Here is a 26,256-nt window from a genome sequence, read left to right as displayed (position 1 = left end):
TTAGTTCACAGATATTAAATCAAGAGAATCCACATCTAGACGTCATGTAGGAGCCACCTACCATGGATCGCCCAGAGATCCTGAAGTGTGAGTTTGACACTGTGACCAAGTGTAACTTATAAAATGTTGTCTTGAAAAAGAGGTAAATGTATTCTGCCCAGAGATCAGAAAGGCAGACTGAAGTTATCCTTAGTATGTTCATCAAAACACTTCTAGCTCTCCTCCTTCCAGGTTCTGGGTTGGAGTGTCCTTTCCCTATCACTTTGAAGTTAGGCCAATGAAATGTAAGCAGACATGCTGTGGATCCCTTTCAGATAGAATTCACCATGTTTCCTGTGTCCCACCTTGATAGTCATGGATGTGTGCTTCAATATGGAATCTCCATCAGCCTGGTGCCTGAGTGACTATGGTGATCAGAGCCCCTCACTGACTTGTGATAACCAGGATGGTCACGTAAAATGAGAAATAAATTTCTGTTGACCTAAGCAACTGAGGTTTTGTGGTTATATTTTTACCACAGATCATCTAACCTGTACTGACTGATAAACCTTCTAAAAGCAAAAGGAAGAACACAACTTTATTAATCAAGGCCTCTTCTGCAAAGTTCACCGTAGGTCAGAAAATGATATTTCTCATAGCATTTCAAAAACCCAACTCTGTACCCAAACCAACAGTTGGCACTACCTGGAAGGAGCCAAATAAATTAGGAAACCTTGACTTCCCAGCCTTTATCCAAGATGGCCCACGGGGCAACCTCAGAATTATAGAGGTAACAAGCCCCACTTCTTCAAGTGTCAATCACTGGAATGTGGCAGATTAGCTCTGCACATGAAACCATGTATTATTCTCCTTGTCTTGAAGCAGAAGCCAAGATAGTAGCCTTTAAACTAAGGCTTAGGAGCTCCAACAGATGCCAACAGGGAGACTTACAAAGACAATGCCTAGATTCATTGACCATGACTCTAAAAACATTGGTTAATGGCTAACAGAATGTGTTCTGTTGGAAGCTACGGTGTCCTACCACAATTTTAAAGGACTTGTACTATCAGGGAGCCCCTAAGCCTTAACTAGACCAGTGGTTCCCAAATCGTGGTCCAAAGATAGGGTCTATGGGACTTTTTACTCATCTGCAATGAAATGAGAAAAATAAGGATAATGTAGTCATTTGTAGTGAAACTAAATACATTCTCTTTAGAGGACCGTGTTTGAACATTATAGCTTCCTAATTTTGTGATATTAAAATGTCTTTACATTTATCAAATGATGGTAAAAGATAAATGGTAGGACCTTTATTGTTGCTATTAGTATTTTTATTTGACAAAATCAAGTTTGATAATCTTACATTGTCCCCATTGCTTTTATTCAAATTTGACTTAATTATGGAAACTACTATTTTTGAATGACCATCAGGTCTAAAAACTACTGAAAGACTATAACTCTTTATATGTGTGATACACGATGGCTATTTTTAGTATGATAAAATATGATAAAACGTAACCCTATGATTGTTTTTAATTATGCTGTTCTGATTTTTATTAAAATTTGGCTTAAATATGGAAACTATTATTCTTATATGACCATCAGAAGCTCTATAAATCTTTATATGTAGGACACCCTATGGTTATTTTTAATATGATAAAGTATAACTTGATGGAATCTTGCAACTTCTTGCCCCATCCTCTAGAGCTGCACCATCCAATGGGGTAACCACCAGCCACATGTAGCTACTGAGTTCTTGAACTGTGGCTGCTCCAAATTGTGCTGCGTGGTAAAATACATACTGAATTTCGAACATAGTTAAATAAATAAATAAACTGTTAGTTCTTTGGGAAATCTCCAAACTGCTCTCCATAGTGGCTGAACTAATTTACATTTCCAAAGGATTCATTCCCACTCCAAACATTAGCATCACACAATATACCTTTGTAACAAACCTGCACATGTACCTCTTCATTCTAAAATAAAGGTTTTTTAAAAAGTAATAAAATATTTCATTAATAATTTTTATATTGATCACATGTTGCAATGGCAATATTTTTCATATCCTGGGTTAAATAAAATATATTATTACAACTAATTCACCTGTTTCTTTTTACTTTTTAAGTATGGCTTCTAGAAAACTTTAAATTGCATCTGTAGCTCACACTGTATTTCTATTGGACATCCCTGTTCTAATGTCAGTGTGTTCATGATTAACCATGATTAAGATTATGTTCTTTCTGGTAATGTATTGTGTTTGCATGCCTTCTCAGTCACACAAAAAATAGCTGACTGACTTCTGTTACTCAATAGTCTCATTTCCCTAGAGTCTCTGCTCTTTCTCATCTTTTGTATCAGATGGTCATAAAGCTAGTTTTCTTTATTAGTCTCTTTTTGATCATGTCACTCCATTGCCCAGAAATTGAAGAACAGGGAAGCCTTAGGCACCAGTGGTGAGAATGTAAATTAGTACAGGAAGTCCTCACTTCGATAAGTTATAGCATCGATAAGTTATTGGAAACTGTGACTTCAGGTTAAAGGACATACTGTGTAACAGAATCAATTTTATGGTAGGCTAACTGACATATAAACAAGAGTTAACTTCCTATGGCATACAGTTTGCCATTTCACTTAAAGTCACAGTTTCCAAGAACCTGTCAATGGAATTAAATAAGGAATTCTTACACAGTTGTTGTGGAAAACAGAATGAAGTTTCCTCAAAAAATTAAAAATAAAACTACCATATGATCCAGCAATCCCATTACTGGGTATATACCCAAACGAAAAGAAATCAGTATGTCAAGGAGGTATCTGCTCTTCCATGTTTATTTCAGTACCATCCACAATAGCCAAGGTATAGACTCAACCTAAAAGCCCATCCACGGATGAATGAAGAAAACTGTATATACATATATAGACACAATGGAATACTATTCCGCCATAAAATAGTAGGAAATCCTGTCATTTATAGCAAAATGGATGAAGCTGGAGAACGCTATGTCATGTGAAAGAAGGCAGACACAGAAAGACAAACACTGCATAATATAGTCATATGCGGGATCTGAAGAAGCTTGTTTCACAGAAGTAGAGAGTAAAATAGTGGTTACCTGAGGCTGGGAAGAGGTTGGTTGACAAGTAAGAAGTTACATTTAGACAGGGAGAATAAGTTCCGGTGTTTCTGTTACACAGTAGGGTGACTACAGCAAATAAAGATATAGTTGAAGATACAAGAAGATTTTGAATGCTATCACCACAAAGCAATGATAAATGTTTAAAGTGATAGAAGGTAATTACTCTGTTTTGAACACTATGAAATGTACGCAAGCATTAAGACATCACATAAATATGTACAATTACCATATGTTGATTTTAAATTTTAATTTTAAAATAAAAAAATAAATTAATCAACCTAATGTTTGACACTCTCCAACAACTAATTACTCCATAGCTCTCCAATACCAATGATGTTATTTTCTGGCCATAGACCCATCTAGACCTGCTATTTGCACATGCTGAGCATTTGCACTCACTTGTCTTTGATATGAAATGTTGTTTCCATTACTCTCTCTCAATCTGTCTTTCTTTGTCTTCCACACTCACAACAAAGCTTTCCTTCTCTAAGAAATCTTCCATACTTGACCCTACCTGGTCCTGCAAACCAGTTTCCCTGATGATCTCTCATATTTCCTTTAATACGTTATGTTCATGGCACCAATTTATATTCATTGAGAGTGAAGGAAAACATATATTTCAGACAATCAGCTATGTGCATTCTGTCTCCATAATTAATTCATAAATTATCTTAAAGCAGAGTATCATATTTCATAAAATGACAGGGCTAAAACGCATCTAAAAGATTCACTATTTGTTTTACTAGTGAGGTAACAAGACTAAAGATTTTAAGTTACTTACCAATAAGTAACTTATGATTGAGTATGCGCATTTACATGTCTAATTAGGAGCAAAAGTGGGACTAGAACTCTCACTGGTACTCCTGGAACAAACCACTTTTAGTTTTCTAATTTATTCTGTCTTCCAGTATGTAGGAAATACCCCTTGTATAAATCAGGTAGTTTTAAATGAAGCATGAAGCAGCATCAGCAGGAGATAGTGCCCAAAGAGGAGAACATTGAGATTATTGGGCTAGGGCAAAGAGCACCAGATCTTGTTGGTTGATCCCATGGAGTGAAGAGCAGGCTAGATCACAGGCAAGTAAGCGGGCTTACAGACAAGGCTCCTATTATAGCAGAGCGGCTGAAGTGCAGTCAAGAAATCTGAAGTAGCTGAAGCTTAACCGCAATGACTGAGCATGCGCATTAAGGTTGTGAGGGAAGAAGAAGAAAGATGGCTGCTCAGGGAACCCATGGGTTGCCAGAAATGAAACAGCAAGGTTAATTTCCAGATCCCACGCACTGACCCAATCAACAGACTATATCACTTATTTTATCCCATCAGTCTTGAGCAAGGTAGGCTCAATCTAGATAGAATGAACCTAAAGCTTAAATATATTCAATTAAGTAGTTTAAGGGAACTAAATAAGACAAGGTTAATACTAAGCTCTGCCCAGAGTTTTTTGCACTTATTGTGTAAGATGATACATAGATGGATAGATAAGAGTGTTGAGCTTGTTGACTCTGCCCTCCTCTTCTTCACATTTCAATTTTGCAGAAGGTCACTAAATTCTGTTATGTCCCTACTATATCCCTCAACAGGAGAGAGAGCAATGTGAAAATCCACATGGGATTTGGCTTGCAATTTAATGGTTGATTTTCTGCTAAAATGACAATAGCTTCTGGTCAGTTTTCATCTAGAGTGAAACTGTTTAGATTTTACATAAAATAGTTTCTGAAATACCTGCGCCTACTAACTGCTCTGTCCCAGTTGCACATTTTGCTAGATATCACTCCCTAAATGTCGTTTTATTTCAGAATTGCTTAATGCTAAATCAAGCAGCTAGTATTTTTGCTGTGACATGGAGGTGATGAGTTCCTCAATGGTCTTGCCCAACTGACAGCTGTCAACTAGAAATGGATGCACAGAATGAACAGTTTGGCAGCATGCATTTTAGCCTTTAGATTTCACTTAATATTGTTAATGTACAGTTGGTTTACTATTACCTGAATATCTCTACATGATGAAGCTCTTATTGAGGTTTTACCGGCTTCTTGCACTGGGGCTTTCCCAGATCTGCAATCAAAAAAACACATAATAAAATGGGTTCTTCTACTGTTAAAAATGGTGATTGTGAATAGGTTCAGAAACATGGACAGAAGCCTTCAAGTGTAATTACCCAGTTTTAATATATGATGCTGAAAAAAGTTGTGGTTTACTTCTGTCGTGGTAGGATGGAAAAGTCACAGATTCTTGTGAATCTATATAGTGCAGGCAGGTTAACAGTGTTTGTTTGGCTTGACTCACCAGGTTAGTTTGTTAATAGGTTGGTTGGTCAAATAGATGGTTTTGTTATTATTCAGAGAGCCTCAATAAGGTTTTAAGAAGAGATTCAAAGATAAGAAAGGGTGTCAGCCTCTATTCACCTATGTCTAGGGTAGAAATCCCTGACATGCTCAGCCAAGTGGAGGCACTGACATCACAAATTCTATTGGGCCCAGAGTGCAAGTTTATAATTGAACAATGTGGGCAGGAAGAGAAGGCCAAGAACATACACCATCTCTGTATTTTTAAAACTCTTCAATATGTGTCTTCAAACTGCAAAACAAGAGAATGAGAAAATGCACTTTAATTCAAATCTTAAGTAAGAGAAATTCTATTTCAGTTACCTAGTAAAAAATAATAATAATACCTAAACATTACTTAGGAGAGTCTTTTGCTACAATGCAGTGGTTCTCAACCAGAGGCAATTTCCCATTCAGGAACATTTGCCAATGTCTGGAGACACCTTTAATTGTTGTAACTGGAGAGTGCTATAGGCATCCAATGGGTGGAGGCCACGGAGGCTACTAAACACTCTACATTGTAAAGGACAGTCTCTCACACTAAGGAATTCTCCAGCCCATAGTACAAACTGTACCTGCCACAATGTATGGCCAGGGTATGCTATATTCACTTTTGGGTTTTGCCACCAAAATACTTCTATAAAAGTAATATGCCAGATTCACTGCCTTTACCTAAAATAAGACAGAAGTGACATCCTGAGAAAACAAATATTGAAAACTATTCCTTCAGATAAATATCTATTGTAGTAAAACCTAATAGATTCTTAATCAAATGAGAGATGATTTTGAAATTTTGCTCTGATAATTTGAGAAGATTAAAAATACATTGTTAACGAGTACTTCCTGGCTACTGGCCCACTAATTGCATGTATCTGTAACATACGCTCAGGCAAAATTTTCGAAGTTTGTAAAATAACATCAGAATGACCTTGAAGACCTCTGTATCAACAGCTTACTTTTTATTGATAATTTCCAAAGCAAGTTCTTCAATTTTACTATTAAGAAACTTCTTATGGGTCCCCCTTCTGATACTGACTTTGACATGTTCCACAGCATCCTTCAAAAAAAATACTGTTTCTAAATTAAAAAAAAAAAATCCATGAACCACTCACATAATAGTCTTCAAATATTTCAAGTATTATTAAAAATAGTGAACATTTCATGGTACTAAATTGAGTTAACCATAAGCATGTCCATCAAAAGAACAATGTCTTCACTAAATAAATCTACTACTAAATGAATAAGGACTTGTGAAGATTTCTATATTAAAATTCTTTTTCCATGAAATTAATTATATTTATGGCGTGAGGACACAGTATTAGTAGAATCTTTTAGCCCCTATTTAAAAATAGGCTTATTACATTGAAGTCAATGACATACAGATATGTAATTCAAACAGATTCTACTTGTGTATCTACTAATAGGGAGCATTAACCTCAAAAATAAATTCCTCCTGTCAAAGGGCTACTACCCATTTGTTCCAGAAGTTCATTAGCAAGTTGCAAAACAAGAATGACACAGTCTGGTTAAAAGAAAATGCAGTCCACAAACATGTTCATTGCATTTTCATACCTTTTCTCCTTGCTGGTCAAATAATAAAAATCATCATTATATGAATGACTGTCATTTAGTAATCACCTGTGTTGCACTAGGACCTACACCAGACACTCACTATGCCCTGTGCTGGTCATCACAACTACCTTGTTGCATAGATATTTTGTTCCAAGGCTCGGCACCTGCATAACTCTAAAGTCACAGGGGACCTACAATTCAAGCCCAGATGGCTTTGCTTCAGGACATGCAGTGACACTCAGGGTCTCCATTGTAGCAAAATTCACAAGTTCAAAAGGATTTTAAATAGTTTTATTCTTTTGAATTCTTCTTTCAACAATATACTATTGTTTGACTTCCCAAACTCAAACAGCTTGTAAATTATTGCTGTAATTACACTTTAATACCTGCCCCATAGTTAATGCCACAAAGGCATTTTGCCCTGTGTAATTCTGTTCTTTTCCTAGTCCTATGTCATAAGGGGAAAAGATATGTTTTTGCTTATGAGATATCTCTAGCTCGATTTCTTTCTAGTAGCGTATCTTTAATCAGTTCAGACATTTCTCAGTGATCGTATACACCCTCATTTGTAGATTGTCGCAGAACATAAAACAAGATATTTAGTGAACAAGAACAGCCTGTGTGTCCTCTGAAACTTTTTCTTGCCGCTCAGCTTTGTCTCTGTGTGTGTGTGTGTGTGTGTGTGTGTGTGTGTGTGTGTCTGTGTAAAGAAGGAGATTAGGACATTTAGAGAAGGAGGGTGGGGAGGAGAGATCCCGAGAATAGAAAGGAGGAAAGAAAAAAAGAGGGAATGGAAAGAGAGAGAGAAAGGAAATGGGAGTGGAGGGAGGGAGGACTGCTTTGTAGCTTCTAAGATTGCAGACAGAAATAGCACACAACCACTGTGAGCCGTATGTGATTCAGAAACCAAGACGGAATTTTGTTCACTTTTATTAATCAGTTGCTAAGAGAAAGGAAATGGCACCTGGTCCTGTCTTCTTCTACATCTTAATTATTGGAAAATATTGTAAGTATGCTCAGTATCTAATTTTATATGCCTTAGTATTTTATGGAATAACCACAGCACAAATGTTTATTCCTTATATTTCTGCTTTTAAGATAAAATGCATTTACTGATAAAATTGTAATCTCACTTCAGAATTGTTCTTCTTAGTATATATTTGGTACTTGTATTAAATACAGTAACATCTTACCATAGTCAATAGTGAAGCAAGACTAACATATAAAATTGTAATCTCACTTCAGAATTGTTCTTCTTAGTATATATTTGGTACTTGTATTAAATACTGTAACATCCTACCATAGTCAATAGTGAAGCAAGACTAACATGCCATGTAAACCTAGGCTTCATAATAACCAATTCATACAATTGATATGATAAGCAACATTATAATATTTAAAGGGTAGTAATTGTTAAAGAAACTGTGCTCAAGGAATATGTTCACTGAAATATCCTAGGAAAGCCTTCACATTTGTGCCAGTTTCTGTGTAGTTGTAACGCTTTGTCGCCCTTATCCTTGGTGATTTGCTATCAGAGGTGTGCTTCTGAGCAGAGACATGCATTCATAAAACTCTTTTTATTTAGCAAAGTTTACTACTGTTCCTTGAAAAAAAACAAGGCAAAACACAAAGCAGTGAAGAACACAGGCACGCAAGAAGCTCCAATGGACATGTTATTTTTACCATAATGACAAATTTTGTTTTCTGTATGTGTGCTATGGTTTATTTTTCAGAAAATCTTTTTTAAATTCAAGAGAAAGAGTTGTTGCGCTTTAAGCTCCATTTGAATTATACTATGTAGATAGAAATAAAATGCTTTTGTTTCTTAGGTAATAAATGATGAAAAAGTCAAAGCCAAACCAAGAATAAAACTTTCTGGGTATCTTTAATACTTTATGATTCCAGGAATGTGGGCTTTCACTAATTTAGAACTTAACAAGCCTTTTTATTGTTCCTCTGTCTCTAAAAGTTTGCCTGAGTTTTGTAAGCTCTGAGCTTTTCTATTAAGAAATGTCTCAGGGTAACTTTCAATCCTAACTCTCCCAATCTGATGTATCAAAGTGATTAGATTTTCCTTTTTCTCCTTCTTTCCTCCTTTCCTCACTCCATCTCATCTAAATGAGATGAGTTAAAGTTAGAGGATGGCCTCGAACCAGAGAAACTATTCAGAATCCCGGAGAAATATTCTAGTCCTGGCTTTCTTCAGCTCTAATCTTGATTTTTTTAACTGAAGGGAAAACAATAAGTTGCAAACTATCACCAAAAATGTAATGTTTCCAATTATAATTCCGTGTTCAAACTACCAGAGCTTTTGACATTTGTGGCCAACAGCTTCAAAAATTAATAACACATTTTACTGTTCCCTATTCCATTTCAATGAAATGAACAAATTAAATAAGTCAAAGGAATACTTCCAAAATAGTCTTTCTAGTATGAAGAATTTAAGGGCATATAAAAGGTGTTTAGGGCAGGTTGGGAAGCAACTTTGGCCACTGTGTTACCAGTCATTTCAGGTTAGGAAAAAATTCCATGTTTACATGTACCCTTTTGTTAACAAATTATTTTCATGGACAGGAAATAATGATGGTGGTGATGACGATGCCAAAACCCTCTGCCTCTTTAAATTTCAACTTCTCTCTTGATTAAAAATAAAATTTGGGAGTATAGTGTAAGTTGCGAGCTGCAAGTTCTCATCCTTTCATGCCTTCCCCAGGAAATGAGGGCATAAACATTTGTTGCAAAGTTTGGCAAGCCAGTTCCTGGCTACATGGTGTTAACTGCACGTCAGAGTACAGGAACACTTGGCAGGACTCACTGAAAGAGCACCCACCATGGCTCACCTTGAGTGTAGCCCGTCACACAGGCCCCACCTAAGTGACAATTTCCTGGGCACATACCAAAGAGAATCCACAGCCACGCATAAGGACAAATTCTGAAACCTCTAACTCCCCTATGGTTGTTGCTTATTTGTGTGTTTGCTTTGTTATCTTTTGCTTTTATATCTACTTTCCTGTTACGGGAAAGGCGATGTGATATCATGGAAGACACCTAACCTAAGATGCTTAGCTGTACTACCATGCACCGGATCTATGGTTTTCATAAGTGACTTACCTCCTCTGAGTCTTAATGTGTGAAATGGCAGTCAAATCCTTTATCCTATCTACCTCTCAGACCCCCTGTGTTCAGTCCTTTATTACAAAAATTACCTTACCTCCTGAATCTTCACAACAACTCTATTATGTGGATACAATTAAGCACACGAGGCAGGACATTCAGCGTCTTGTCACAAGACTCGCGCTAATAAATGCCAAGATTTCAATGGTTTCAAAGCCCATGCTCTCTCCCCTCATCCATAATAATTCTCCGTAGCAATAATGTGTATAAGGGGCTTTGAAAACTATAAAGCCTGTTACAGACGTAAGCAACTATTAGTCATCTTTTGAACCAAAAATACCTATGAATGCCAGAGCAGCGGCCATGCTTTATTCACCTGTCTTATTCAAGAAAGCATGATCCCTGCTCTGAAGGGATAGAATGGAGAAGACAGCAAGTTGATCTCATTCAATTCAATGAGACAAGTGCAAAAATTGAGGTCCACACAAACAGAGGTGACATGAATACTTAGAAGATATTTCCTCTTAGCCTTGAGAATTTTTCATTCTTTGAAAATCCTTCTGAACATAGTCTAATTAATTGTATTGTGCCAATGTTAATTTCTTGTTTTATAATGTCCTATAATTATGTAAAATGAAGGAAAGCTGGGTGAAAGGTTTATGGGACCTCTCTATACTACTTTTTTTCAATTTCTTGTAAGTACATAATTATTTCAAAATTCGTAGTTTAAAAATCCCCAGGACAACTTGAATTATAAGTTCTTATCAGAAAATGCTTTATTATTACTTAAATGATATCACTAAGCAAAACAATTCTTTTACTTAATATTTTAGATAAGAAGGGAACAAGTGAAGATATAGGAAATAGAAGGTGTTCAAACATAAGCTTGACTGGCCCAGCTAGTAAGGTCCTCACTTTCATTCTCCTAGAGACACTTACCAGACTACCAGCCTAGCTGGGCTTTGCTTTAGATCCCAGCACTGGCATGAGTTTTAGCAATTTTCTTCTGTAACTATAAAGGAGGAAAAAAGGAAGAGACAATGCCAGAACAGACCAATAGCTTGGTTAGTACATGGAAAAAGAGAATGTTGGCATATTTATCCAATTCCAAAAGATGGGAGAATAAATGTACCAATATGCAGACTGGGGAAGTATATTGTGTTCCACCTTGTCCTTGGTTGGGGGTTGGGGCTTTTTAATCTGTATAAATTTATGGGGCATGAGTGCAATTTTATTACATGCATGGATTGCATAGTGGTCAAGTCAGGACTCTTAGGTATCCATCACCGGAGTTACATGGTACCAATTAAATAACTTCTCACCACTTGATACTTTTGGAGGTTGCTGACAATTTTGTATTGTTTTTACTATGTATTTTGAATCATATTAAGTTTCAAATGGAAAAAAATGAATCTGTCCAAATACACCCTGATCTACATAAAGGGAAATTATTATGTTTGTAAACTAGTCCTTCAAGCACAATTTCACACATTAGTACAAACTTGTTAAACTAAAATGCCTGGAGTTGAGTATTCTAGTTAGGTTTAACTTTTTGTCTGAAAAACGGTAAGCATTTAGACCATTTGATTTCAATCTTTATGCTTGTGGGTGTGGTTGTTTTTCTATTTCACATTTATCGAGAGGTCTCCATGGGCCAGGAACAATGCAAGTGCTTTACAATCATGATCTTGTTTTATTCCTATAATAACCCTATGAGATAGTCTTGCTTTATAAAATAGGAAACGGAAAATGAGAAATGTCTGGTAGCATTCCTGGCAGCACTTCCTAGTAAGTGTTGCAAAAGAGACTTGAATCCAAGTGTATCTTCTTGAAAAGCCTATGCTACTAAACATGATTTGATCCTGACACTTTCTTAAATTATAATCTCGTGGAATTTAGAGTGACCTTAACAGACCCCTGATCTAGCTCACTGACCTTCAAGCAAGTTAGATCTTTCTGTATTTTAGATATTAGAAAATAAAGACATATTGCCCAGCCCAAGGTCTCAAAGCTGGTAAATCCAGGGCTTCCTCCACCTAGGGTGAGGGCCTCCCCACCCAAGGCAAATTCAGCAAATCCATGCTAGGAGTTTATGTATCTCCTCTTATGAGCTGGTGCTATCTGCTTTATATACATTCCTCAGAGTACACCAACAACTGATGAATTAGAATATACATGTAAATAATTTGAATACATAGAACACTTTTGTTTGCAACACATGACACTTAGCTATATATATATAGCAAGTGCCAATAAATATTGACTTAATTCCTATATTAGCTCACGTCTCCCTTCTCCTGGACGTTTTATCAGCCCCACCATCCCAACAGCTCTATTGCCTGCCTATGTGTAGTGATCCAATGCACTCTCAACTTTTAAAATTCTACAGCTTCATCTATTTCTCTGATCAGAACAACAAGGACCCAACACTAAGCCAAAAGCTCTTTCCTTCTTAGGAGATAAGCAGGGGCAAGTTGTGAATATTTCAAATTTAGGTTTTGTTCTCTATCACAACAAAAATAAATGTCAAGTGGAAACGGGACAGTGAAGTGAGATGTCATGTTATTCATGTTAGAAATAGGCATTTTCCTACTAAATAACTGTATTTTATAGCGATCTGGAATTATTCAATTTGTTGTTAAATAGATTCATTTTATAATTATTTCAATACTACCTGAATTAACTGGGTCTCCTTATTTCTTCAATCTTTTATACCAATAAATACGCCCTTTGGAAATCATCAATATTTTCAAAAGATATCTGAGAATTAATCTTTGGGAATGGTACTCTTGGGACTTTCACCAGCTGGTCTAGGCCACCTGGAGCCCTTGCCTCTGGCCATGGTGCCAGTGACTCTCTTCACCTCTCTCTCCCCATCATTCCTCCTCAACTCCTCCTCCCATATTGCTCCAGGAACTCAAATTCTCATTCTATAGTGCAGGTGAAACCAGCTCTCTCTCCTTAGCTCCTGCTTCCAAATGCAATCCTAGCTCTACGTTTAGACAAGGTGCTCAGTTGAACCAAAATGTTACCCACATGATTAGCTACAAATGAAACAGCAGATAATCTAATATATTATTTAATAGTAAGATTTGCCCTTTAAAAAAAGTTGTTGAGATTTTAAATATTTTTTTTTTGTTAGCGGATTGAGTATTCACTTGAACTAAGAGGCCATACAATTATATGAGCTATTGCATTCATTAAAACATATAGTTGGCCGGGCGCGGTGGCTCACACCTCTAATCCCAGCACTTTGGGAGGCCAAGGTGGGTGGATCACTTGAGGTCAGGAGTTCAAGACCAGCCTGGCCAACATGGCAAAACCCCGTCTCTACTAAGAATACAAAAATTAGCCAGCTATGGAGGTGGGCCCCTGTAATCCCAGCTACTCGGGGGGCTAAGACAGGAGAATTGCTTGAACCCAGGAGGCAGAGGTTGCAGTGAGCTGAGATTGTGTCACTGTAATACTGACTGGGCGACAAGAGCGAGACTCCATCTCTCAAAAATAAAACAAAACGAAACAAAAATATAGTTATGCTGTTGCCTCCAACTAATGTTTTCCCTTGGTTCTCATCTAATTCATTTGAAGAAAAAGAATATGAAGTTTCTTTTTCCACTTCCCACAGTCTGATCCTCAAGTGAATTGCTATTACTTAGATAGTTTCTACTTATGTCGCTCAAGTAACATTTTAAATTTCAGTTTCATAAATTAGACTTTTTTGAATTGGAAGGCAAGATAAAGCTCTAAAGGACAACATCCCCTTTTTTCACATAGAAAGAAACTAAGGCCATATAGCTGTGTTCCCCTTAGTTTTCAACTCTCTTATTCTTCACTCACTTTTAAAAGTGTGTCTCCAATTTCATATGTAGGACGAAACAGGCAAGGTAAAGGCTAAAATATCAGAAGGGTAAAATATCACTTTAAAATAGGAAGAAGCTAGATGGGATTATGAAAATAAATTTATTATCTACCAAAATCCTAGCCTCAATGACCTTTGCCAATACACTAAGCTAGTATAATCCTTCTTCACATACCTACCTTATAGAAAAACCTTTAAATCATTCTCACAACCAAGGAGAGAAAGGTTCTCATTGCACCTCCCCTTCACCATGTCTATAGCCAGACCCAGAGGAACTTTAATGAAAGGGATTTTTAAAATGCTTAGAGTAACGCCAGGGGCAGCAGCTCACACCTGTAATCCCAGCACTTTGGGAAGCCAAGGCAGGTGCATTGCTTGAGCCTAGGAGTTCAAAACCAGCCTGGGCAAAATGGCAAGACCCCATCTCTACAAAAAATTCAAAATTTAGCCAGTGATGGTGATGAGTATCTGTACTTCCAGCTACTCGGGAAGCTGAGGTGGGAGGATCACTTGAGCCTGGGAGGCAGAGGTTGCAGTGAGCCAAGATGGTGCCACTGCACTCCAACCTGGGCAACAAAGCAAAACCCTATCTCAGCAAAAAAAAAAAAAAAAAGAAAGAAAGAAAAAAAATGCTCAGAGTAAGTCAACACCCAGTGGATGTCTTCACTATTACTATCTTCTCTCCAGGCCATGCTCCTATCCTATTCCCCAGACAATAGAATCTTCTCTAACGATACAGCCCTTTTCATCACAGGCCATGTAAATCATGAATATAGCCCTTGGGGTCACCTCTCTAAGATGACGGGGGTTTCATGTGCCACAGGATGAAAAATGAGACTAAGCATTGCCACGGCAGAAGAAACTTTGCCAACTTCTCATGAGTAATTTACAGACTATCAGAATCCCTCAGACACTTCCAGTGTCCAGACAGATGCCCTCTTTTTACTGGATGCCGCAGGAAAAGTAGGCACCAAATACCTGTGTGCTTCACCACTCCATAACCTCTTCATTCCCACCAAAAACAAATGCATCTCTTCTGTCGTTTTGCCTATGCAGGTTTCAGAGAGGGGGACAATGGAGGTTCTGGTCATAGGGATTCGAATAGCCATAAACTTACTGCTTTCCTCCTTCCCACTCCAGTCCAGCACACAGTTACCTGAGATGGAGTAACATGTTTCAACCCTCAACTTTGCGGGGATTGAAAAGGCACTCACAGAGCATCCTCACTGTATGTTAACCCCTAGGTATTCATTCCTGATATGGTAAAACATGAATCCCACAGTGGTCGTAACCTGCCACCATGAAAACCTGATCTCTTTTTTCGTTTGTTTTGTTGTTGTTGTTGTGGTTGTTGTTGTTGTTGTTGTTGTGATGATGAGACAGCGTTTTGCTCTGTGGTCCAGGCTGGAATGCAGTGGTGCGATCACAGCTCGCTGCAGCCTCAACCTCCTGGACTCAAGTGATCCTCCCACCTCAGCTTCCTGAGTAGCTGGTACCACAGATGCACACCACCACACCAGGCTAATTTTTGTATTTTTTTTTTTTTTTTTTTTTTTGGAGATGGGAGTCTCACCACGTTGCCCAGACTGGTCTCAAACTCCTGGGCTCAAGCCACCCACCACCTCGGCCTCTCAAAGAGCTGATGTTGCAGGCGTGAGCCACCTCTCCCAAACTCCAGGTTTTGATCCTGCTTTGCTTCTCTCCCCCAGATTGTCTGTTTGTGCCAAGTGGACTCCCGGCACCATTTCCTTACGTGACCTCTAAGAAACCTAGATCCTGCTTTCCAGTTCTAATTAACCAGTTCCTCTTTCTCCCTTAGCACTTAATTTCTTCTTTTTTTTTTTTTTTTTTTTGAGACGGAGTTTCATTCTTTTTACCCAGGCTGGAGTGCAATGGCACAATCTTGGCTCGGCACAATCTCGGCTCACCGCAACCTCCGCCTCCTGGGTTCAGGCAATTCTCCTGCCTCAGCCTCCTGAGTAGCTGGGATTACAGGCATGCGCCACCATGCCCAGCTGATTTTTTGTATTTTTAGTAGAGACGGGGTTTCACCATGTTGACCAGGATGGTCTCGATCTCTTGACCTCGTGATCCACCCGCCTCGGCCTCCCAAAGTACTGGGATTACAGGCGTGAGCCACCGCGCCCGGCCAATTTCTTCTTCCTATCTTAATGATTCTCTGTATTTTTCAGTCTCACCATACCTTCTGACAAAATAGCCACAAAGAGAAATTCTGTCTTGGTCCCAAATCTTACAACACAAATTCTTCTTTCTACTCATTTCATTTCCTAATAAATACTTCCTCCTCATGAATTAGGACTTTCAGAGAGAACAGCTGCCTGTTGAACATACTATTTGCAGATTATACCCCTCCCTCATTTTGCAGTTACTTGGATTCATGGACATTTTTGGCTAATTTTTGCAGGGTCATGTACATTGTTTCCAACACCTGATCCTCACAGTACAAGCAAGTTATGACCCTGCAAATTTCTGTAGTTGCAGCCATTTAAATAGATAAATCTTACTTACAGATTTTAAATTAAAACATTATAAAATAGAACATGCAAATGGATATGAAATGACAAATTTTGAACGAAATTTGGATGTGTGTGTGCCTGGATCTAATGAAAGAAATCGGATAAGCTTCCCTACAAAGCTTTTTTGGAAGCTTTTATCCAGTCACATATTGCAAGTATAAATTAATGAAAATAACTGTTCTCAGGTGCCTCAGGTATTGGCTTCTGAGATACAGCACAATCCGCTCTGCCATTACCTTTACTCGTAAAACATCTGATTCTTTTTATCTTTTCCTCTCACCCGCTGTTGCTCACCCCAGCCTTTTGATATTTTAATGGATTTTTCCCAGAGCAGGCTAGAACTGTTTGATTCACTTTCAATGGTCCAGAAGATCTGCCGTTTTTAAATTCTCAGTTGTGGCTGATTTGCTGGAAATTGCAAAATTGCCTCATGGTTTATAAATGTTTCTACTTTCTCACACATTTCAAACTTAGACGCAGTGATGTCATCAGTCATGCTTTCTGTTAGCTTTTTAACCTCCGTTTAACCTCCCTCTTTGTGTTAAGATCAAGAGAGGTGTCCAGTTTAGCAAAGTCAAATTTAGATGTTTATTTCAGCCCTTCTAATTGCACTCCTTACCCCTGATCCTGTGAACTTACAGCACAACAATTTAAGCTCCCTGGAAAGAGGGATTGTTTTTGTTTGTTGATGTTTTCTCCACCACTGAGCATTCGTCTTCAGTGGTGATCCGAAATAATGCGGCAAATCATTTGTCTATAAAATCCATTTTAATGGAAAAATCTGTACAAAGCTTTTGTAATGCTTCTGGCTCTTGGGCACCTTTTTTCAAAGTTTCTATGCTAGTAAATGTAGCAGAGATTCAATTTGAAAGCTCCACACCCTCTTCTGTTCTTCAAGTCTTTTTTTTTTTTTTTTTTTTTTTGATACAGGGTCTTGCTCTCCTGCCCAGGTTGAAATGAGTGGTGCAGTCTCGGCTCACTGCAAACGCTGCCACACTGGCTCAAGCAATCCTCCCAACTCAGCCTCTCGAGTTGCTGGGACTACAAGTGTGTGCCACCATGACTACCTAATTTTTTTTTTTTTTTTTGAGACAGAGTCTTGCTCTTATTGCCCAGGCTGGAGTGCAATGGTGCAATCTCAGCTCACTATAACCTCCGCCTCCCAGATTCAAGCGATTCTCCTGCCTCAGCCTCCTGAGTAGCTGGGATTACAGGCATGTGCCACCACGCCTGGCCAGTTTTTGTATTTTTAGTAGAGACGGGTTTTCTCCATGTTGGTCAGGTTGGTCTTGAACTGTTGACCTCAGGTGATCCTCCCGCCTCGGCCTCCCAAAGTTCTGGGATTACAGGCATGAGCCACCATGCCAGGCCCTTAATATTTTTTTTTAATTTTTATAGAGAGGAAGACACACTACGTTGCCCAGGCTGGTCCCAAACGCCTGGGCTCAAGGCATCTGCCTATCTCAGCCTCCCTAAAGTGCTGGGATTATAGGCATGAGTCACTGCACCTGGCCTGCCTTTGACTCTTCGAGATTTCTCTCTTTGATCCAAGACCCCGTGGCCTCACCCTCTGTCATTCTTTTTCCTCCAATCACTCAGCCACTCACTCCTGATCCACTCCTGACACACACAGTCCCCTACTGCACAGGGTCATCTTCAACACAAAACTTACTTTCTATTCTAACTAAATTTTTCAAGAGAATCCTCCCTTCGGTTTTTGTCCTTTTTTTCCTCAGTAAGCATGGGGCTGGGGAGGAGTTCAGGAAAGGTAAAAAAAAAAAAAAAGGTAATGCCAGCATTCTCCGACATAAGGTTTGAAGGTGGAAGGAAATGTTACAAACTACTACACACACACACACACACACACACACTCACACTTTAAGAGTCTTATGCCATCATTAACATTAAGCATACCAAATCCAGATAGGATATATAAGTGTAAACATTTTCATGTTTATAGACCACAAACCTCGGATGTGTAAAAATTACAATTTATATTTCTATGACTAAAACTCAGAGCTCATGACTCCTGCATAAAATGATAGAACATTTGAATTCGCTAATTCAAAGTAGCTTGGTTTTAAAATCAGGCACTTTTTCTTTAAATGCAACCTGGGTTATCTTTTGGTTTGGGTTTTTTTTGTTGTTGTTGTTGTTGTTTTACATTTGGGGGTACATGTTCAGGTTTGTTACATGTGTATATCGTGTGATGCTGAGGCTTGGGCTTCTAATGATCCTGTCACCTGTGCAATGAGCATAGCGCCTGAGAGACAGTTTTTCAGAATTTGCCCCTCCTCCCCTTTTGGAATCCCCAGTGTCTACTTGCTCCTTCCTTTTGTCCATGTTTGCCCATGCACCCAGTGTTTCACTCCCACTTATAAGTGAGAACGTACAGCATTTGTTTTTCTGTCTCTCAGTGAATTTGCTCAGGATAATGGATTCCGGCTGCATCCCTGTTGCTGCAAAGGACATGATTTCATTTTTTATGACTCTGTAGTATTCCATGGTATATATGTACCCTATTTTCTTTATCCAATCTACTGTTTGTGGGCCTCTAGATGGATTTCATGTCTTTGCTATTGCCAGTAGTGCTGTGATATACATGAGTGCAGATGTCTTTTTGGTAGAACTGTAGAGAAAATACAATCTCAATCACTTAAGAAATCTTACCTGATCTACCTTTTTTCCCTCTGACCAACAGCATCTGATTTCGGTGACAGCTTTGCAGACATGAAAATTGAGGACGCAGGTAGAGAAGTGAACATCTGCAGTCACTTTGCCAGCTACTCATGAGGGCTAACTCTCTGGCAGGGATGGGTGAAGCCCTCAAGTGTCCTTCCTCACCTACTGGGGACCCAGGCAGATTTGGGGCTGACAAAAGCCCTGTGTCTAGCCCACCCATTCACCATTGCCTCCCTCACATCAAGACCCTGCTTCTCCTAGAGACTTGCCCTTTTTTTGAGCTGGGCATTAGGATTTGAGACAAGAATCACTGCTGCTTAGGCAGTCCCCTAAATTCTTTTAGCAATTTCCGCCTCCTGCCTTCCCCTCACGAGTTTTAGTGCCGAAAGGACAGGATGCTTCCTTCTCACATTTAGTCTTCAGCAGGTTCAGGAAAACTGCTTTGAGGGCATCACACATGCTTAACGCTGAACTCTCTCTAGAGGTTGTAGAAAGACTGGATATTCTTTGTCCTTCATCACTCGGTCTTAATGTTCAAGGCCCATATGGTAGAATCTAACAAATAAGTAAAAAGAAAAAAATATATATTCTCTCTCTCAAGCACCTGTCATTGGCCATTGAAAGCCATGACTCTAAAGCTTCAGAACTTAAAGCCAAGAGAGTGAGGACTCTAGAAAGTTTTTTGGGCTCTACCTCCCCTGAGCAATAAAGTACGGTCTAAATTTTTAGTTTTAGTGGTGGAAGAATAAAAAAAGAATAACCGTGAAGGAAGCATACATGAACATACCCTAAAATCAGTAATTATAAACACAAAGCTACAGTAATGAGAAATGATAATTATAATGAAATACCTTCCTAAGAGATGAACTCCTTTGAGAATTTGCAAATTATATAATATCAAATTTTTAGCTATTTCCCCACACCATAAAATAGACACAAAGCGAATATGCAAATTTACCCTTACTCTCAAGAAATGTCTATAGGAGAATCGGAATTTTCAAAACTTGCCTAATGATAGGGTTATGCCATCTTCATTTGGTAGTTTTTTTTAAAGTCACACAAAAACGTGCTTACCCTATTTGGATTCTAACTCAAATATCTTAGTTTAAAACTCTGTACTCTTTGTGATACCACTTTTCCCCACTCTTCTATTCTGTTGCCCACAATGGTTCCTCATATTTCATTTACACCTACCTTTCATGTAACTCTTTTTTTGAGATGGAGTCTCACTCTGTCACTCAGGCTAGAGTGCAATGGCACGATCTCAGCTGACTGTAACCTCCACCTCCTGGGTTCAAGCAATTCTCCTGCCTCAGCCTTCCAAGTAGCTGGGACTATAGGCGTGTGCCACCACGCCTGACTAATTTGTTGTATTTTTAGTAGAGACAGGGTTTCACCGTGTTAGCCAGGAGGGTCTCAATCTCCTGATCTGCCCACCTTGGCCTCCCAAAGCGCTGGGATTGCAGGCATGAGCCATCGCGCCCAGCTATTTTTCTTTTCTTTTCTTTTCTCTTCTTTTTTTTTTTGAGAGTCTTGCTCTGTCACCCAGGCTGGAGTGCAGTGGCCTGATTTTGGCTTACTGCAACCTCTGCCTCCCAGACTCAAGCAATTCTCCTGCCTCAGCCTCCTGAGTAGCTAGGATTACAGGCGTGCACCACCACACCCAGCTAATTTTTGTATTCTTAGTAGAGACAGGATTTTGCTGTGTTAGCCAGGCTGGACAACTTTTATTTTTAATCTCTTTTCCCTACACTTTTCTATATGATTTTTTTTCCTATGCTTTAATCAACACTAATCACAATATTATAGATGAAAACACCAATGTATAAAAGTGTTATTCAAAGTGGGAAAAAATCCCAAATCATTGGACATATTTATTAAATTTCTCCCACAAATTCTTTCTGATGCAATGCCTAAAACAATAGAATGTGTAATAAATAATTGGAAGGAATGGGGAATAGTCTCACATGACACTCTCACCTCCTAGAAACTATCACATTCTTCTCTAATTAGTCACCCAGGGACCTGCACCACTTTTAAATTTATTCTGGGGACGTTGGGGCAAATATTAATATATATTATAACTTGAACTCAAGTTTATCTCATTGCCAAGTCTGGGTTTTTTCACTCACATACAAATACCAAAATCATGTTATCTCTCACTTTCATTATTACTATTATTATAGTATTATATATAATAATAAAATAATGTATATATTATATTATTGATATATTACATATGATAAAATATACTATCATAGATAATATATTATGAGATATAATTCTATAATAATTTATCATCTATTATATCTCATTTTATAGGACAAGAATTGCCATTCCCATTTACAGGTGAACAAGCTGGCCAAGCGAGTTGAGCTGGTTGCAGATTTACCATGTTTTATTTCCTAGGGAGAGGAGGGAAGGGCACTGTAAGGGCAGGCGCAGCAGGTGCAAGGTCGTGGAGACAGGAAAGGAAAGGACACAGCAGACTCAGAACATGATAAGAAGTCTGGGGTGGTTTAAAAGGAGGGCTGAAGTAGATGCTTGGAGATGAAGTCAGAGAGGATCACCAGAACCAGGTCATGAAGGTCTTTGTAAGCCACGCGCCAGAATTTTCATGGTAGTGTATTAGTCATTGGGATTGAGGACAAAATGGAAGTGGTTCAGGCGAATTACCAAAAATGGACTGAAATGTGAGAAACTGAAAGCAAGCCTTAGAGAGGGCATGCGCATTGCACTTGAGTCACTAGAAATATACGGACTATGGCCAAGTCAAATCAGCTACTGGTTTCCACATTGTTTTCCTAGGACCTTAATGCAATTTAAAAATGTTTTCTCCCTATTACCTATAAAATACACAAAATATGGGTGGAACACAGTACAGAATGTTCGTTGAATACCCTGACTGTGATTGGACTTCTTCATATTGCTCCACAAATACCTAAAAACTATTATCTCTGTCTCCAAGGGTTTGATCTAGTCTGTGTTGTGTTTTCCATACTACCTATTTCCCTTGTGTTTTTTTCCAATTCACTCTTTTCTTTAATTCTGTAAAGCCCTCTGATCCAGTTTGCAAACAAAGCAATAACTAAAACATAACAGAATTAACAACATCTCATACAATAATGGACAATAGATGGACAAAATGCTTATACACAGTATTTGAATCAAATGGAATGAACTCACTATCTGGAAGTACATACAATCTGTGCTCTTTAATCAATCAGTAACTTTGCAACACAAAGGTTATTACTCAGAAAGTACCAGTCAACAGATTTAAGAGATTTTATTCAGCAACTATAAGCTCACAGCAGTAGAAAACAGAACGTAGACAAATAATTTAAAATATTGTGTTTTTAGGACCAAGGCCTAATACTTCCAAGAATATAATTTTACTCTCTCTATTTTAATATATTTACATTTTAATCAATAGCACTACCCATGATATGTTTAATGCATGGGTGTACATTCATTACTTTTTCTCATTTGCATTTTCCTTTATAAAGGACACCTTAAAAGTATGATGAAACTATGTTGAAAGTTTAAGGTGCATTATGGGAAATGCATCAATCAGCGATAGCTTCAATACCCTCACAGACATTTAATATCCATAAGAATTGCAAAACCATTGTTATGCTATTTAGAGAAATAGCTTGCCCAGAACACCTTTAAAATTAGAATACATTCAGTCATTCTTGCAAGTAATTATTAACCCAAGAATTGAACTATAAGAGATACCTGACTGAAAATAGGCTCTTTTTTTGCAAATACTGTATACATTATGAGCAAATCACTGCTAATGCCTTCTAACATGACCAGGAATATTATAACTACAGGTCACAGAAAACTATAGTTTTAATACATATATGAAAAGATTAATGGTTTACCTTCAACTGGACAAAGTCATATTCTTCCAATGGATAAATTATTTTCTGGCATAAATTAGATGCATACTTGGAAACTCATATTAACTGTTTCAAAATAACATAGCCAGGAAATCATACACACTTTGGAGTTGCAATATTGGTGAACTAAATAGGGTTTACATTTATGAGCTGAAAGAATTCCACACACATAGAATACACAAAGTTTTGTTTACTGTTTCCAAAAAAAAGGGACTCCTATGCCAATTTGTTAATTTATATTAGGCTGGTGCAAAAGTAATTTAATGGCAAAAACCACAATTACTTTTGCACCAACTTAATAGAACCCTAGCTAAGATAGAAAAATAGATTTGTTCACTTGTTTAATACAGATATATGTTCTAGAATCTAAATCTGAACTCCAACCTCTCTTTAGGATTTTAACCAATATTTTATGACAAACTACAGCTGTAGGAAATATAGCATTACCTCCACCACTGTGTTTACTGGTGAGCTAGTCCTCACTTGAAATATTTCTCTTTTTATCTCTTTCTTTCCTTAACCATCTCTTCCTTTCATCCTTTCCTTCCCTTGTTCCCCCCAAAAAGCAACTAAATGTTCTTAGTCTAGTTGTTTCATAGACAAAATCTGTAGTCCCTAGAGTTTCTATGAAGCAGGTAAAGGGCTTGTGTCCTTTGAGAAAACAGGGTCTTGGTGGAAGAATATGTTAGCATCATGCCCAAAATACCCTTGGGGGATATTTCTAGAAATTGGGTCTTACCAGCTGACAACAGAGTCTGGAGTAAAGACCTTCTTTCGATATGCATTACAGAGAACTTCACACCATTATCTTTCAATACTCTTCTAAGTATTTCAGACACATGGACAATTATCCATTCTTCCTCTCTTTCAATTAATTTTGTTTTAGTTCGTACAATATGCCAAGCACCAATACAGGCATCAGAAATAAATGATGGATAACTCCAGAAAGATCCCTCACCTATGGGAATGTATAATCCGGTGGTGATATTCAAATAACAGAAAGTAAACTAATAAATAAGATATCTCGAAGAGTAATTGTGTTGTGAAGAAGGAAAAAAAATAGTGGAATGGGATAGTAACTAGCAAGAAATTTAAAGGGATGTTATAGTTAGAGAGATCCCAAGCAGTCTAAGGGAGGGATGCTTATGCCGAGGCTTGAAGAATGAACAGCCAGCCTTGTAATGATCCGAGGGAAGAACAATCCAGGCACCCAGGTAGATGGAACAGCCAATTCAAGACTCTAAAGTCAGACAAAAACTAGCACATCAGGAGAGGACAGTGTTTGCAGGTCAAATTAAGTGAGGGAAGAAAAGTGGAAAGAAACCACGCTAGTGAATAGAATTGGCCATTGATGTAAGGTCAAAATGTAAAGGTTAAAAGTTTGCATTTTATTCCAAGAACAACGGAGTGTCAGTAGAAGTTTTGGAAGAGGACATGTTAATGATCTACTTTAATTTTGAAAGATCCCCCTGAGTGTTGTGTGGAGAACAGGATGAAAAGAGGCAGGAGTGGAAGCAGGAAGTCCAAGTGAGAGACAGCTGCAATTCAGCCACAATGGCTCGCACTATGGGGAAAGAAGCTGAGATGAGAGGTTGATTCATTTTGGATAGTCAAGTGCTGGAGAAAGAGTATCTAGCACTTGCTGAAAGATTGCAAGTGGGAGGTGATGGGCAAAAGGAAAAGAATTCTTTATTCCTAAAAGATGAGAGAATGCAAAATGAATTGTGAGTCAGAGAAAAGCCAAAGGCATTTTTCTTATGGGGAAAAAGAACAGGGGCCAGGCACAGTGGCTCACCCCTGTAGTCCTTTGGGAGGTCAAGACTGGCGGATCACCTGAGCTCAGGAGTTCGAGACCAGCCTGACCAACAAGGAGAAACCTTGTCACTACTAACAATACAAAATTAGCCGGTCGTGGTGGCACATGCCTGTAATCCCAGCTACTCGGGAGGCTGAGGCCAGAGAGTTGCTTGAACCCGGGTGGCAGAGGTAGCGGTGAGCCAAGATCACGCCATTGCACTCCAGCCTGGGCAACAAGAGCAAAACTTCATCTCAAAAAAAAAAAAAAAGAAGAATAGGCAGGAAAATGGTGATATAATCTATGACTTCTTTACTAAATAATTCAATTCTAGAGAAGGGTGCTTCCTTCCACCTTCCACAGATGTGCATCCAACCTATGTATTGTTCTAATGAGTTGAGTACAGATGAGCAGGTGAGCAGGGGCCACTCAAAGTAAACCCAGGTGACAACAGCAATAACAGAGTATGATCGAAGAGGGAGAAAATGAGTCCTTCCTCACTACTTAACCCAGTGACCTGAATTAGCAACCACCTTCCGTCATGGGAGGCATTAAGTTGAGATGTCATCGTGGACAGAAAGGAAATCAGGCAGCTGGCAACATAAACTACTTGCTCTGTTCATTAAAAGACAAACTGGAAAGGGTTGGAGACAGGGTGCTCTACAAAACATGAAGAGTATTAACTAGTTTCTGATAGACATTTTTAATAAAAGAAAAAAGGCGTATGTAATATCTACTTGATATCAGAGAGGGACTTGGCATCAAATTAGACCATATGTGCTGCTTCATTATTTCAGAAAGTATTTGGTCCATGGTGCTTACAATGGATCAGTCATCATGGATTGATGATTGATTGGATGGTGTGGAATCTAGGAAGTCTGTTTTTAGCACAGTCATTAGCTACAATAGAACTAACCCTGTTCAGTAAAACCTTGTCTTAGACTCTCATGGACTCTAGATGCCTTTGAAGTTGCCCTTTTGGCTAAAGATGGGGGAAAAAAATCACAGATTTCAAACATAAATACACAGGTGGAGTGGAATGAAATATTTGGAAATATCAAACCTTAAAGTTAGGAGCAATGGGTTTAGAAAAAAGTGAAATTGACATCTAGTACTGAGACTTCTTCTGCAAAAGGTAGCAGTGAGGAGGTTCTGCACATCCATTAATTTTATCTAATCATAGCAAACAACCTGGCAGGAGGTAATTACTGTTACCAGAAAGGGGTCCCAATCCAGACCCCAAGATAGGGTTCTTGTGTGAATTTGGGGTGAGTCCATAAAGTGAAAGCAAGTTTATTAAGGAAGTGAAGGAATAAAGAATGGCTACTCCACAGGCAGAGCAGTGGCATGGGCTGCT

At 38.4% G+C, this 26,256-nt stretch overlaps 1 protein-coding gene across 1 annotated transcript in view; it reads left to right on the top strand.

The window, feature by feature from the left end:
• The first annotated feature begins 7,686 nt into the window (after positions 1–7,686).
• Positions 7,687–26,256, top strand: part of RXFP1 (relaxin family peptide receptor 1) — a 155,879-nt gene continuing 137,309 nt past the window's right edge. Inside the window, exon 1 of the mRNA XM_032248564.1 lies at positions 7,687–8,013. Within this exon, the coding sequence (XP_032104455.1) occupies positions 7,965–8,013 (49 nt within the window). The 5' untranslated portion in view covers positions 7,687–7,964. The remainder of the gene's footprint in view (positions 8,014–26,256) is intronic.

This window comes from Sapajus apella, unplaced genomic scaffold, assembly GCF_009761245.1.
Source record: "Sapajus apella isolate SASKATOON/1434 unplaced genomic scaffold, GSC_monkey_1.0 scaffold67, whole genome shotgun sequence".
In the NCBI taxonomy this organism is placed as follows: Eukaryota; Metazoa; Chordata; class Mammalia; order Primates; family Cebidae; genus Sapajus; species Sapajus apella.
This window is presented reverse-complemented; position numbering and strand designations above follow the sequence as displayed.